We start from the raw sequence: 13,641 nt of genomic DNA on the forward strand, positions 1-13,641 counted from the left end.
TTCTACAAAGGCTTAGTGCCCGTAACGTCGCTAGTAGTACCAAGTGCAGGGGAAAGTTGGGACAACAGGGATTTCAGCCCCTTCCCTGCTCTACCACTCTCTTTTCATTTTGTGAATCAAATATATTAGAAGACACACACACAACAGATGAAAAATTCTGTAAGAAAATCAGGTTTCTTTCTCCAGACTGAGCCACACTGAAACTGTAAATCTAACATAGTGCTCTCCCCCTTCTTCCACTTTCATATATTTACATAATGTGTCAGGAGAAGAGTCCAACAACTGCAGGTTTGATGATTGGACGAGGAGCTCTCATCAAACCCTGGATCTTCACAGAGATCAAGGAGCGTAGACACTGGGACATCTCCAGCCAGGAGAGGCTCCAGATATTGAGAAAATTTACCAACTATGGCCTGGAGCACTGGGGCAGCGACACCAAGGTGAGAAAATGCCATACACATTTATAGTTTTTTGGAGGTAAAAGCACTTGGCTTAAGAATTATAAACATTTAGTAGTTTCTTGACCAAATACAATTTAATAGCTTAGCTATTGTGTTTTGCTTGAATTACAAAACCAATCTCACAGGCCCACAACCATTCTGTGAATCCTGCTGAGGGCATGCATGCCAGTCAATTATGTCATAGAGGCAGGAGGAACTTTTTCAGATTAGGTTAAGATAATTAAGGGAAGAGTGTTGAATGAATATGAGGATAGATTTGTTTTAAACTAAAACCAACTGGTTATTTGGACTGGGAAATGTTTAAAACCCCAATAATCAAAGACATCTGAGTCGGTTCGGAACCATCAAAAAGCCACTGACTTTTCTCATTCTGATTACGCTGGTCCTACAAAAATTGCAGATGGCACAACCAGTTTGGCTCCTACATGGATTCATCATCAGTGAAAACAAGGACGTTCTGGTTATATCTGTAATTACAGTATTATCTTAAAGATTATAAAAGTTATAGGAATAAGCATTTAAACACAAAACACACACAACGAACATGAAAAAATTATGATCGGTTTATAAATAAGTGATCGGTTTATGAATAAGGATGACGCAAACCCAGTGGAGTATGGGTCCTGGATAGTTTTCTTTAGGAATTTCTTAGTTTAAATTTTTTAGATGATTAAATAAAATGAAATTCTTTTTGATTGAGGTGAACAGGACCACATTGGTGCTTTCTCATCAGTTAGTCTGCCTCATCATGGTTATTATGATGATAAATATGAATTTTTATTATTGTACTAAAATGTTAATCTACAATCCCCCAGGGTGTGGAATCTACACGTAAGTTCCTGCTAGAATGGTTGTCCTTCCTCTACCGCTACATGCCCGTAGGACTCATGGAGAAACCTCCCCAGAAGATGAATGAGAGAGTTCCCTTGTTTGAGGGGAGGGATGAGCTGGAGTGTCTCATGGCCAGTCCTAACTCTACAGACTGGATCAAGATCAGGTAACGTCTTCTAAATCTTAAACCTCCCCAGAAGATGAATGAGAGAGTTCCCTTGTTTGAGGGGAGGGATGAGCTGGAGTGTCTCATGGCCAGTCCTAACTCTACAGACTGGATCAAGATCAGGTAATGTCTTCTAAATCGTAAACCTCCCCAGAAGATGAATGAGAGAGTTCCCTTGGTTGTTTGAGGGGAGGGATGAGCTGGAGTGTCTCATGGCCAGTCCTAACTCTACAGACTGGATCAAGATCAGGTAATGTCTTCTAAATCGTAAACCTCCCCAGAAGATGAATGAAAGAGTTCCCTTGTTTGAGGGGAGGGATGAGCTGGAGTGTCTCATGGCCAGTCCTAACTCTACAGACTGGATCAAGATCAGGTAATGTCTTCTAAATCGTAAACCTCCCCAGAAGATGAATGAAAGAGTTCCCTTGTTTGAGGGGAGGGATGAGCTGGAGTGTCTCATGGCCAGTCCTAACTCTACAGACTGGATCAAGATCAGGTAATGTCTTCTAAATCGTAAACCTCCCCAGAAGATGAATGAGAGAGTTCCCTTGTTTGAGGGGAGGGATGAGCTGGAGTGTCTCATGGCCAGTCCTAACTCTACAGACTGGATCAAGATCAGGTAATGTCTTCTAAATCGTAAACCTCCCCAGAAGATGAATGAAAGAGTTCCCTTGTTTGAGGGGAGGGATGAGCTGGAGTGTCTCATGGCCAGTCCTAACTCTACAGACTGGATCAAGATCAGGTAATGTCTTCAAAATCTTAAACCTCCCCAGAAGATGAATGAGAGAGTTCCCTTGTTTGAGGGGAGGGATGAGCTGGAATGTCTCATGGCCAGTCCTAACTCTACTGACTGGATCAAGATCAGGTAATGTCTTGTAAACCTTAGACCTCTACATTGAGTGTTGTTGAAATAGTGTGTGTGCACAAGGGAAAAAAGGCATTAATTACCTTAATGTTACTTGTCAAAGACTTTGTAAACCCCAACCATTTTATTTTTATGTAGGCATTTATTTAAAATAGCACACCTGGCTTGTTCTGATTGATTGAGGAGAGGCAGGCCTATTCCCAAGTCACGCCAACAACTTTTGCGTTTTTGTGCTCATTATTGCATGCTTCTGAGCCCGGTGAACTTTAGGTGCTTGAAGAATTGCACCATCCTGACTATTACTTACCTGAGGCAGTGTCTGCCTATTGTCATTAGTTAGGGGAACTGATTCCATTATTTTCAAATTTGGTACAGCCCTTGAAAGATGGGATTTTTACAGATCTATAAGTATAAAAGAGGATGTTTGTATATATATATTTGGCAGTGATAAACTCAGACACCGCTGAACCGATTGCCACGAAACTTGGTACATACGTGTAGAATTTCATGGAATAGGTTTATACACCATCAATTTCGTGATCCGTCCAATCGGCTCCGCCCCAGTGGCTCTGGAGTTTCCCATGTTAACCTTTTGAGAAATGGAATTAATGAATCTTAACAGCTGTTTCAATTAAACAAGTTGGTTCTGTTCTATGATGTTCAATAGCATTAAAGTTAAAAGGATTACCAACAGGGTGCAGCACTATTATTTCTTTTACATTTATGACAACAGCTAATTTGCAACCAAAAGGTGAGTGAGCATAGCGAACGAACTTCAACCTGGAGGCGAGTTAGCGTAGTGAACGAGCTAACCTGAAGGCAAGTGAGCGTAGCGAACGAGCTAATCTGAAGGCAAGTGAGCGCAGCGAACGAGCTAACCTGAAGGCAAGTGAGTGCAGCGAAGGAGCTCCAACCTAAAGGTGAGTGAGCGTAGCGAACGAGCTCCAACCTAAAGGTGAGTGAGCGTAGCGAACGAACTTCAACCAGGACGTGATTGAGCCATGCGAACGAGATCATCTTGAAAATTAAGAAGTTAAACGGGGCAAAGCCCGCGGGTTACAGCTAGTATATATATATATATATACAGGGTTAGTAAAAAGTGTGGAGACCCCTGTTATTTTTTTAACGGCCCATACTAGGAATACTTAACTCGGCACACCTTTATGGCATGTTATGAAGTACTTTTTTGGCATAACCACCACTTGGTGTACATCCCCAAAATGGGGTATTTTGGGGGAAACTCAAAAATTTCAAATACAAAGACCCATCGAGTGACCCCTCATTTTGAAGGTCCTGGTAAAAGAAAGCCAACAACGCAAACTAGAGGTCTATATCTCAATCCAGTAAAAAATGGCAGCCAATTGAAATTATCAGAAGTTAAACTTAACTTACAGCTTTGAAAGTCTGGAGACCCCCTGTAAATTTTGTAACGGCTCACACTAGGAAAACTAAACTCTACACACCTTTTTGGCATGTTATGAAGTACTTTTTAAACCTAATAGCCACTTGGTTCCCAAACCTGGAGGCGAGTTAGCGTAGTGAACGAGCTAACCTGAAGGCAAGTGAGCGTAGCGAACGAGCTAATCTGAAGGCAAGTGAGCGCAGCGAACGAGCTAACCTGAAGGCAAGTGAGTGCAGCGAACGAGCTCCAACCTAAAGGTGAGTGAGCGTAGCGAACGAGCTCCAACCTAAAGGTGAGTGAGCGTAGCGAACGAACTTCAACCAGGACGTGATTGAGCCATGCGAACGAGATCATCTTGAAAATTAAGAAGTTAAACGGGGCAAAGCCCGCGGGTTACAGCTAGTACCCTATAAAAAAATAAAAATTTCAGTCACTCTTGAAAAGGGTTTGATCAGAATCAGAATATTAAGCTTAAAGACTTAGCAGCTGGACTTAGTAACTGTGTCTAGGCACACAGGTCAAGCGAGTCCCCCCCAAAGAGTCAAACAGTCATCTAAGTCCAGTCATGCTCTAAAGTTACAAGAACAAACTAAAGGTGCAAGAACACCTGTTCATAATGGAAAGCCAAAGGACTTATCAATCCTGAAATAGCTTTTTTTGTTGTTCTGAAACTCTCAGTCTTGTAAAATACCAATCTGAAAAGCCTTTGAGGCTTGTTTGTTAATTTAAAAAAAAGTTGATGAACATTCTACACTTACTGTTTAACACCTAGACTGATCAGTGGCCGCTGATGATCGATGGTAGATGATGATCAGTGGCCGCTGATGATCGATGGTAGATGATGATCAGGCCGCTGATGATCTATGGTAGATGATGATCAGTGGCCGCTGATGATCAATGGTGTATGATCGAGTTTGTTATGTTCTTCACCAATTTAGTTTTCAACAATATTTCTGTTTTACAGTGAGCTGATATTGGGACCTGCACCTGAAGGCTTCCAGTTCACACCAAAACACAAAGCAAATGCTTGGAGTCCCAATCAGTAAGATGTTACCCCGGTAATATGTTAGTAGCTATTAAAATATATTTATTTGTTGATTATTGCAAATTGTGTTATTGAGATCCTAACAACAAAATGGGCTAAGGCAATTTAAAATGTAAACAATTGCTTATATCAGGTTGTTTTCCATTGGAGCACTATTAAAATGCTTTTTGCCATCCATAAGAATACATGTTAGGACATCAGCCAACACTTTTTCAGCACTTACTTCATATTGAATTTTTTTAATTTAAGAAGTGTAAGAGAAAACATTTGGTACCCATGGTTTCCAATTTTGTATCATATTGTCAATCTTTTAAAGATAACCTCTCAAACTACTTTTCAATTTAATTTGCTAATGGAAACGAGCAGCTTTTTAGTAAATGATTCAATCGTTTTATCTATTACAATTGTCGAGCTATTTACGAGAAGGTAACAGTTAAGCTACAACCTATAAACAATCAATTTCATACTTTCAATTGTTTACAATCTAAATTTAAAACTTAGTTGACAAAAGCTGATTTTTACTCCCTCGGGGCTAAAAACGCCTTTTACTCCCTAGAGAGTAAAAATGCTACTTTAGACCCGTAAAGCATGCATTAAAAATAGTGGTTTTTGCTGCAGTATGCCAAATTTTTTTTACCACTAACCTTTGACACTTAGATACTCATACACATGAAAGGTTTTTATACTTGATGAAAGAAACGTTAGGTAGCCTAGTACTGTACTATCTATACTATTATAAAAAAGAGGTGGTTGCTGCATGTGTGTATGTGTGTATGGGAAAAGTAAACTCGAAAAATACTGGTCGGATTGGGCTGAAATTTGGCATGATGATAGCTCACATTCCCGATTAACATATAGGCATATTCTTATTTCAAAAATCCTTTCGGGCTCCGCCCCAGTGGCTCTGGAGTTTCCCATGTTAACCTTATGAGAAATGGAATTATTGAATCTTAACAGCTGTTTCATTTAAACAAGTTGGTTCTGTTCTATGATGTTCAATAGCATTAAAGTTACAAGGATTACCAACAGGGTGCAGCACTATTATTTCTTTTACATTTATGACAACAGCTAATTTGCAACCAAAAGGTGAGTGAGCGTAGCGAACGAACTTCAACCTGGAGGCGAGTTAGCGTAGCGAACGAGCTAACCTGAAGGCAAGTGAGCGCAGCGAACGAGCTCCAACCTAAAGGTGAGTGAGCGTAGCGAACGAGCTCCAACCTAAAGGTGAGTGAGCGTAGCGAACGAGCTCCAACTTAAAGGTGAGTGAGCGTAGCGAACAAACTTCAACCAGGACGTGATTGAGCCATGCGAACGAGATAATCTTGAAAATTAAGAAGTTAAACGGGGCAAAGCCCGCGGGTTACAGCTAGTCATAGATAAAACATAGGTACTCCCTTAGTAGATTTCTCATCCTTATGGAACAGCTGAAGCCAACTTTATTGTCAGTTCTGTCCAGTGCACTGTAGAGGTTGTGATTTGTTTACAATTTGTTTCTTGTTATTTCAGTAATTTAAAACCTCGTTTAACCAAATAAAATGTTCTAATTATAAACAATAAACTCATCCCCTAGCTATATAATTAAAGCTTAAATTATGAAATTAACCCTAAAATATAATAAACAAAATTTTGTCTATACTAGCGATCAGTGTCACAGGACATGAGATAGACATAAAAAATTAGTTTAACACATTCGCTGCTGGTGGCTCGGATTCAGGACACGCGTAGCGTCCTGCGCATGTCCCGGGTCCGAGCCATCCAAGCTTGTTAAACAAAAGCAGCCAGTATGACTAGTATGAGTCTAGTGTTTGACGGAGAACGTTATTACTTGCTGAGCGTGGTCTGTAAATACAATAGAAATCTGTTTTTGCCGCCGCTCCTTAGTTCGGGCGCGCTCCGATTTTTTGCGGATTTTTAAGTTCCTGCTTGCCTTTATGTTTAGTTTGCGCTTGTGTTTAGTCGTGTTTGGACTTTTTTATGTATTTAATTGTTTGTTTTTTTAGACTAAACTTTGTAAATTTGTAAATTGTTTCTTAGGTTGGTAATGAATTTCCCTGTAAAATCCCCGTCTGGCAATCTCAAAAATCAACTTTTTGTCCCATCTTTTTCCCTCTCCATTTGGCAATACAATTCCAATGGGACCGGCTACGTTCCAAGCAGTGCTGCTATCTGTGGGTGTTTAGCGAACTATTTCGACTATCATTGTAAAGCAGGACATCACCGCACTTTATTTGCAATTCGTCAGACCAAAATTGGAAAGCCAATTACACGCGGCTATCGGGCTTGTTCGACGCTGAGGGCTGCGCCGCACTGGGGATACGCCCGCCATTTGAATGTGTTAAAAATATACAATAGCATGAGAAGTTTATTTGTGGTGGTTAGTCTATGGTAGTATATTCATCAACTGTATGTGTGTGTCTAAACACTAACATTATATTTTACCTAAACCTACAGAATGTTTTAGTGAAACAAGTTAGTGCTAGGTACTCTAATTTGATGGTACAGTATGACTATTAATACCCCCGCCGCAGCAAACCTCCCGACTAAGCGAATTTCCATTTGTCTGAATTGATTTTCAGTTAAATATATTTTAATAACATTAGGTTTAACGAGTACCTAGGTTTGCTGCTACAAGGAAACTAATAAAGTGTGTTTTTGAGTAAAATATTGATAGCTTAGTACAAAATAAATAAATTTGCCAAGTTTGATCAAAATATATCCATAAACAAGCTAACTACAACATTTGACAATATTCTCCATAAGAATAACATGGGAATTTTAAATTTACAATTTTTTTTATTTTCTCCGTTACTAACAATCGAACAAAAATACTTTTATATACTAAATTATTTGTTTTTTTAAGCTCTTTAAAAAGGTCTAAAGAGAAATCGGGAAATTTTGTGTTTTGAGGGTCAAAAGTGAGAAAAACCAATTTTTACCCCATAAAACCCCCCGTAAAGCCCCGTTCCCATGGTCCGATCGTGCTGGTTCGCGAACTCATTCAAGTTTATCCTGCTTTACACCTTTAAACCAAATTTCATCAAAATCGGACAAAAATTACTCAAGTTATCGCGTTCACGGACGTATATATATATATATATATATATAAGTCTATATATATATATACATATATAAAAATTTGAACGAATGGTGTTTTTGGCCTCTGGGGACATCAAAATGAAAAAGTAAATCGGTCCCGGGTCTAGGTCTTACCGTGCCACCTACGGTAATAGCTACTTCCCTATAGGGAAATTCGCTAAAATGTGTCAAAATCCAGGCATAATATTAATCTAAAGGATTTACCCACTTTCAAGATATGTAAAGCAAAAACTGTAAACTTAAATTCCTTTGGCAGTTATCTTCAACAGGTTTTATGAAATACCAAAACTCAAATGTAAGTTTCCAGTGTGTTTATTCAGCGGTTACTGTTGGTTGTAAGGCGACGGAAGTCTTCTAAAATAAGGCTTTAGGAAGAAATAAAACACAATGTAAGTTTGCAGTGTGTGTTTATTGTGCGATTATTGTTGGTAATGGTGAGCGACCTCGCCCAAGGACTGTACAGGCCACATGCACTCGCAGTTTGAGGGAATGGTACGAGTGAACACTTCCCAGCAGTTGGAGTCAAACTTACGACGAGTCAGGTAGATTGTCTGGGACCTCTGAACGCACGAGAATCCAGGATACACACACATCTAGGGAAAAAGAGTTGCATGTAAAACAAGCCAATGATGACTCATGATTAGCAGAATGATTGCTATTTTTAAGGGGAAAGATGGGTTTGATGCCTTGTATGTGGATTATTGAAAAGAAAGATTGTTCATCAATACGTTGTGACATAAAATAAGCATCTTCTTTTCAATTAATTCATGTCTTTTTGTTTTGTAACTTGCACTGAGACATGAAGATGGCATTTGAAGCAAAGCACATTGTCATACATAATTTTTGCTTACATTATCACACCTCATTGAAAAAATAAAAAAAAGACACACAAACTAAGTCTGAGCGTACAAATAATAATAGTTAGCTTTTTTCTCACTGCCAGTACTCAATTCCAAAATTAAACAGCTGTAAATACAAGTTTCTTACCTGGCGTATCTATAAATAAGTTCTAAGACTTATTGAACTCAACTTGGTATGTATGAATAGATATAAATTGTCCTCACACTGACTGGATGACAAACATTTGAAGAGTTCTGAATTACACTTAACACTTACCAAACTGTTGCCAGTGCCAGCGAAGTCAGGGTTCCGTTGGTTGGGGCCCTTGCAGATGCTCTCAAAGTAATGAGGAGGTCTGTACTCATACTCGTCATCGCCTCCCGCATCCCTCAGTTCCACCCTTCGACGGATCACTTGGCACAGCGGCCGAAACTCCTATATAACGTAAAATTAAGAATATAAAAAGTGTTGGTTAATAGGAGTTTTACATGTGTTTAAGCCCTACACTACAAAAATAAGGCCTTAAAAAACAACCGGCAAAAAGCCTTCTAGTATTGCCAATTGCTAATTTTAATCATTCATACGTCATATTTTATCATACAAATATCAACAATATTGTTGACGCCATCATGACAGGACCTACATCATTGTAACCTGTTTAAGATTAAATGCGTGTCCTAGGATTTTAAACTACGAACTGTCATTGCAAATCACCCAAGAGCTGGCGTATTAAAAATAGTTCAGTAATGACAGTATTAGTAATGATAGCACACTTGGTTAGAATTTAAATGTTGAAGCTATGCACTTGGGTGGCGTCCCCATCACAATTTGTTATATAGTAATAAAACTTACAATATTGTTGTCAACGTTAGAAGACCGTCCACAAAAGCACGGTCACAAATATTTATCCCTTCCACAAATTATGTTCATCACTTACTGGCATGTGTACATCCCTCTCAGTCTTTCCTGACATCTGTTCCGTCTCGAGGAAGTCGTGAATGTTGAGAGGAACCATGGGGAAGTAGTCCCACGGGGAAACACTGCGGACTACTCTGCTGCCGTTGTTCTAGAACAGCGCCTTCATTTGAGTGTGATTTTAGCATAAACCATAGCTCTTAGTTTTTACCAGATATAACTACATATTGAATTCAGTTGTTAAACAGGGGTGGTAGTTTAGTTAGGTACCTTTGGAGATTGATCTGGAGACGAAATTTTGGGGTTCAGGGAACACATTTTGAGGGTTCGAAAATAGCAGACTGGGAGGTTCCCTTAATTTTCTTAAACATGGTTATTAAAAATGCTAATTTGTAAAAGGCATGGACAAAAATGTGATGAGTAATACTGACACAAAATCTGAAGCTATAAATGCACAACTGAATAATTATTCATCCTGTTTATATAGTCTTACCTGGTGAAGGTTTTGCTGATGATTCTCTATGTGAAATGTTAGCCCCGAGGTGGTCAGTAGACATGCTACTGATAGTATTTCCTACAACATCATCAACACGAGTTGTTAATAAAACAAAGTTTGGCGTAGAGATTCTGAATGAATGAATGGATAAGTGCTTGCTTTATTTTATTAATAAACATTCCTCTTATAACATAAGCATACACTTAATTAAACAATGGCCTACAACCGTCTGTTTGAGGACAAATTTCAGAACTTTACAAAATTGAAATAATTATTAATTTTCTTTACTAAAACAAAAGTGTTACTTGAAAATGTGTTTGTTGGACTTTTTGTAACAAACCAGAGACCCTATTATTTTGCTTCTTTTAATTGACGGATGAGAATTTGTAAATGCACTTGTCACCAGTTGTTTAACCTCGAGTCTATCTTTCAAAATTGACTCCTCATATTGAGGGGTTAAATGGTTTAATCTAAACAAGCATTGCAGCATAAACACAAGGGATATAGAGATCTGCTGCTCATGCATGTTCCCACAAGATTTGAAGGAAATTGTCTTTCTCTGTGGTACTTAGATCTTTATTTCTAAAACATAATTTAGATATATGGTCGTATACACAATCAGCAAGCAATTCACAAATTGCAGATAGGTACCTTGATACAAAACGGTTTACAAATCTCAAGTAATGAAAACACAAAAGAAGTTTATTCCAAAAGTAAAGTTTATTAAATATTAATTTTTAATGTAGGCTATTTAACAAAATTTGGACTAATCTTTTTTTTCCAAAACAAGATATATTGTGTGTGGAATGTTTGCAGCTTAGTTTTAGATTAGTTCCTAATTCATAAGTAACAGTGAATAATCCTCATAAAATGTTTTAAACAAAAACAAAAGAACATTTGAAACTGTATTGGATGGATATAACAGTTAAACATAGGTTTGCATGTACTGATCATTTTCATCCTTGAACATTTCTATTTTTCAAAAGCCTCTAGCCTATCACAAAAAAAAACAAAAAAAAAAAAACAAGTCCCTAGTTAAAACTATTACTACATGCATGCATCAACTATATCACTGGAGTTATATGAAACTGTATTAAACCCATGAGAATAAGAATTTATCACAATAGAATAGTTTAGTAAAAGAAAGGTAAAAAGAAAGGTCTTTTCATTAGTACAAATCAACAAGAAGTAAACAATAACAATAAAGACATATAAAACTAGAATGACAATATAGTCAGTAGAGCCAACCATTACATCTCCCTCTTAAAAGGCTGAGTTTCTGGGGAGGTTTTATAAGCCGTCTTGATCTGGTTGTTATGTTAGCTGAAGACATTCTAGAGGTGCTTGAAGGAACCGTTGAAAAGTTTGGAGGAACCGTTGAAAAGTTTGTTATGTCTTCATCGATTCGATAATCCATCTGACCCAGGTCCACATTTATAAACGGGCAGCCAGGGGCGCCCACCGGGTGCCCCCCAACCACTGTCCGTACGTACTAGGAAAAAAGGGGACGCTGCTTTTGGGTTTGCCCAGGGCTCCACTGACCCTTAACGCGGCCCTGATCTGACCACTTGTTTATGGTTGATGGTTGTGGTTAACTGTTGAAAATTTTACTAAGCACATACCGTTGTCTTCCTCGATTCGATGATCCTTCTGACCACTTCTTGATGGTTGATGGTTGTGGCGATGATCCTTCTGATCATTTGTTGATGGTTGATGGTTGTGGTAACTTACCCTTTTAATCATTTGGCATTGGTCGCAGGTGAAACCGGTTTCTACTAACTATGGTTCCTTTGTCTGTCAGCATTTTATTAGATCATGGTAGTGGAACGCAGATTGTTTGTATAGGTAAAAAAATTAAATTTTAGTGTCTGTATATTAATACATAAAAAGTTGAAACAACCTTAAAGTCTGTGGTCAACCCAAACTACACGAATAAAGACTGCGCTATGTATTAAACCCATGAAAATAAGAATTTATCACAATAGAATAGTTTGAGTAAAAGAAGGTAATAGTCTTTTCATTTATACAAATCAACAAGAAATAAACAATAACATAAACACATGATAATATAAAACCAGAATGACAATGATATAGTCAGTAGAGCCAACCATTACAGAAACTAGGTGTATTTTATCCCAAATATGAATAATAATGTTAATGTTGACCAATGTTTATCTGCAAGCATCAGGGCCGTCCCTAGGGTTGGCGGCGCCCGGAGCAAATGTGGTCGTGGCGCCCCCTCCCCACCAGTAGTAGTAGCATTCGCATATTTTATTTTAATACTGTACAAATAGCCGCTGCACGGCGCCCCCTCAGCCACGGCGCCCTTCGGACGGCCCTGTCTGCAAGTTACCAATGACAGTAGCATTAGTCACTTTCTAAAAACAATCTCAATAGGTATTTTAAAAAATCTTAGATTTTTATTTTCCAACTTTTTGAATTGGTGAAGAAAAAAATATAATTTACTAATTATTGTTGACAATAGAGAGAGACCCAGTCTTGGAGCGAAACACAGGTAATAACTTTCCGGCAATATTATTATAAATCAGTTATTGGTACTATAAGTAAAGTTCTGAAACAAATGCTACCTAATGTAAAGATTAATCACTTGAAAATCGTCTCATTGGCCAAAATTAATCCGCAAGTTATCAAAGACTACAGATTAAGAGGGATGGTACTGTACATCTATGTAGTTACTGATCATCCGATGATCAGGCAATTATGATCTAAAAATTCTCACTTGCGAAAGTTCTCAATGGCCAAAATTTGATCCGCAAGTTATCAATGATGGTACAGTCCGTTAAGACAGTGGGAGGGGACTGTACAGCAATAGTCTAGTAATAGGAAGTAATTGCCCACTAGTGGACACTGTGACACTGCCCCTCACAGGCGAGATGGTAAGTAACTACTGCCTGCTTCTAGTTTCTATAAAAACTTGTTAAATTCATAAATTTAAAGTATTTTTTGAAATTACTCTGTAAGGAATAATTAAGTATTTTATAATCACCGGCATCAGTTTGCTTAATGTAGTCTAAAATACTGAGTCAAAGTAATTTTGCTTCCAAAAACTGTGCAAACTTAACTTTTTTTAGTTAGTATTATTACCAATAATTGAGATGGAGGCCAAACTGGGTGTATTTAAAACTAAGTTAGTCTCTAACAAGAGCTCGCCCCATGGTCAAAAAGTCGATCAGAAGTACTATGTATTGTGCAAACTTCTCTATTTTTACCCCACACTGTAAATAAAACATGTGATTGGAATTTCTTCCATTTGTTTTGATGTTCTGCTTAAATTTTTTTGTTATTTTGTCATGTCACCAGCATGGCAACCATAAGACCCATGTTAATTTTTTGGAAGTTTCAAATTCATATTTAGTGCTTATTTTTTTGCCTATTTTAATGTATAAATGGATTCTGCATGTCTGCAGGTAAATATCTTTCATTTGGTAGCAACCGCGTGTAATTCGGTCCAGTAGTATGGTCAGGCTGGATGTCATAAGTTTTGCAAAAGTTTTTTAATCTAT

The 13,641-nt window shown here is 38.1% G+C and overlaps 3 protein-coding genes across 3 annotated transcripts in view; 2 read left to right on the forward strand and 1 right to left on the reverse strand.

The window, feature by feature from the left end:
• LOC128991537 (tRNA-dihydrouridine(47) synthase [NAD(P)(+)]-like) overlaps positions 1-1,604 on the forward strand; it is a 60,237-nt gene extending 58,633 nt beyond the window's left edge. Inside the window, exon 10 of the mRNA XM_054414508.1 lies at positions 1,277-1,604. Coding sequence (XP_054270483.1) covers positions 1,277-1,462 — 186 coding nt within the window. The 3' untranslated portion in view covers positions 1,463-1,604. The remainder of the gene's footprint in view (positions 1-1,276) is intronic.
• Positions 1,605-8,265: 6,661 nt separating this feature from the next.
• The window catches only part of LOC128991611 (uncharacterized), a 43,215-nt gene continuing 37,839 nt past the window's right edge, over positions 8,266-13,641 (reverse strand). The window contains exons 2-5 of the mRNA XM_054414645.1: positions 10,115-10,195; positions 9,644-9,772; positions 8,983-9,141; positions 8,266-8,459 (exon numbers count right to left, since the gene is read on the reverse strand). Coding sequence (XP_054270620.1) covers positions 8,286-8,459; positions 8,983-9,141; positions 9,644-9,772; positions 10,115-10,195 — 543 coding nt within the window. The 3' untranslated portion in view covers positions 8,266-8,285. The remainder of the gene's footprint in view (positions 8,460-8,982; positions 9,142-9,643; positions 9,773-10,114; positions 10,196-13,641) is intronic.
• LOC128991610 (serine/threonine-protein kinase OSR1) overlaps positions 12,992-13,641 on the forward strand; it is a 91,046-nt gene continuing 90,396 nt past the window's right edge. The window contains exon 1 of the mRNA XM_054414639.1: positions 12,992-13,014. The gene's annotated coding sequence lies outside the window, so the exon portion shown is untranslated. The remainder of the gene's footprint in view (positions 13,015-13,641) is intronic.

Source organism: Macrosteles quadrilineatus, unplaced genomic scaffold (assembly GCF_028750875.1).
Source record: "Macrosteles quadrilineatus isolate MER2022 unplaced genomic scaffold, UCM_ALF_1.0 Scaffold_4__1_contigs__length_99947679, whole genome shotgun sequence".
Classification (NCBI taxonomy): domain Eukaryota; kingdom Metazoa; phylum Arthropoda; class Insecta; order Hemiptera; family Cicadellidae; genus Macrosteles; species Macrosteles quadrilineatus.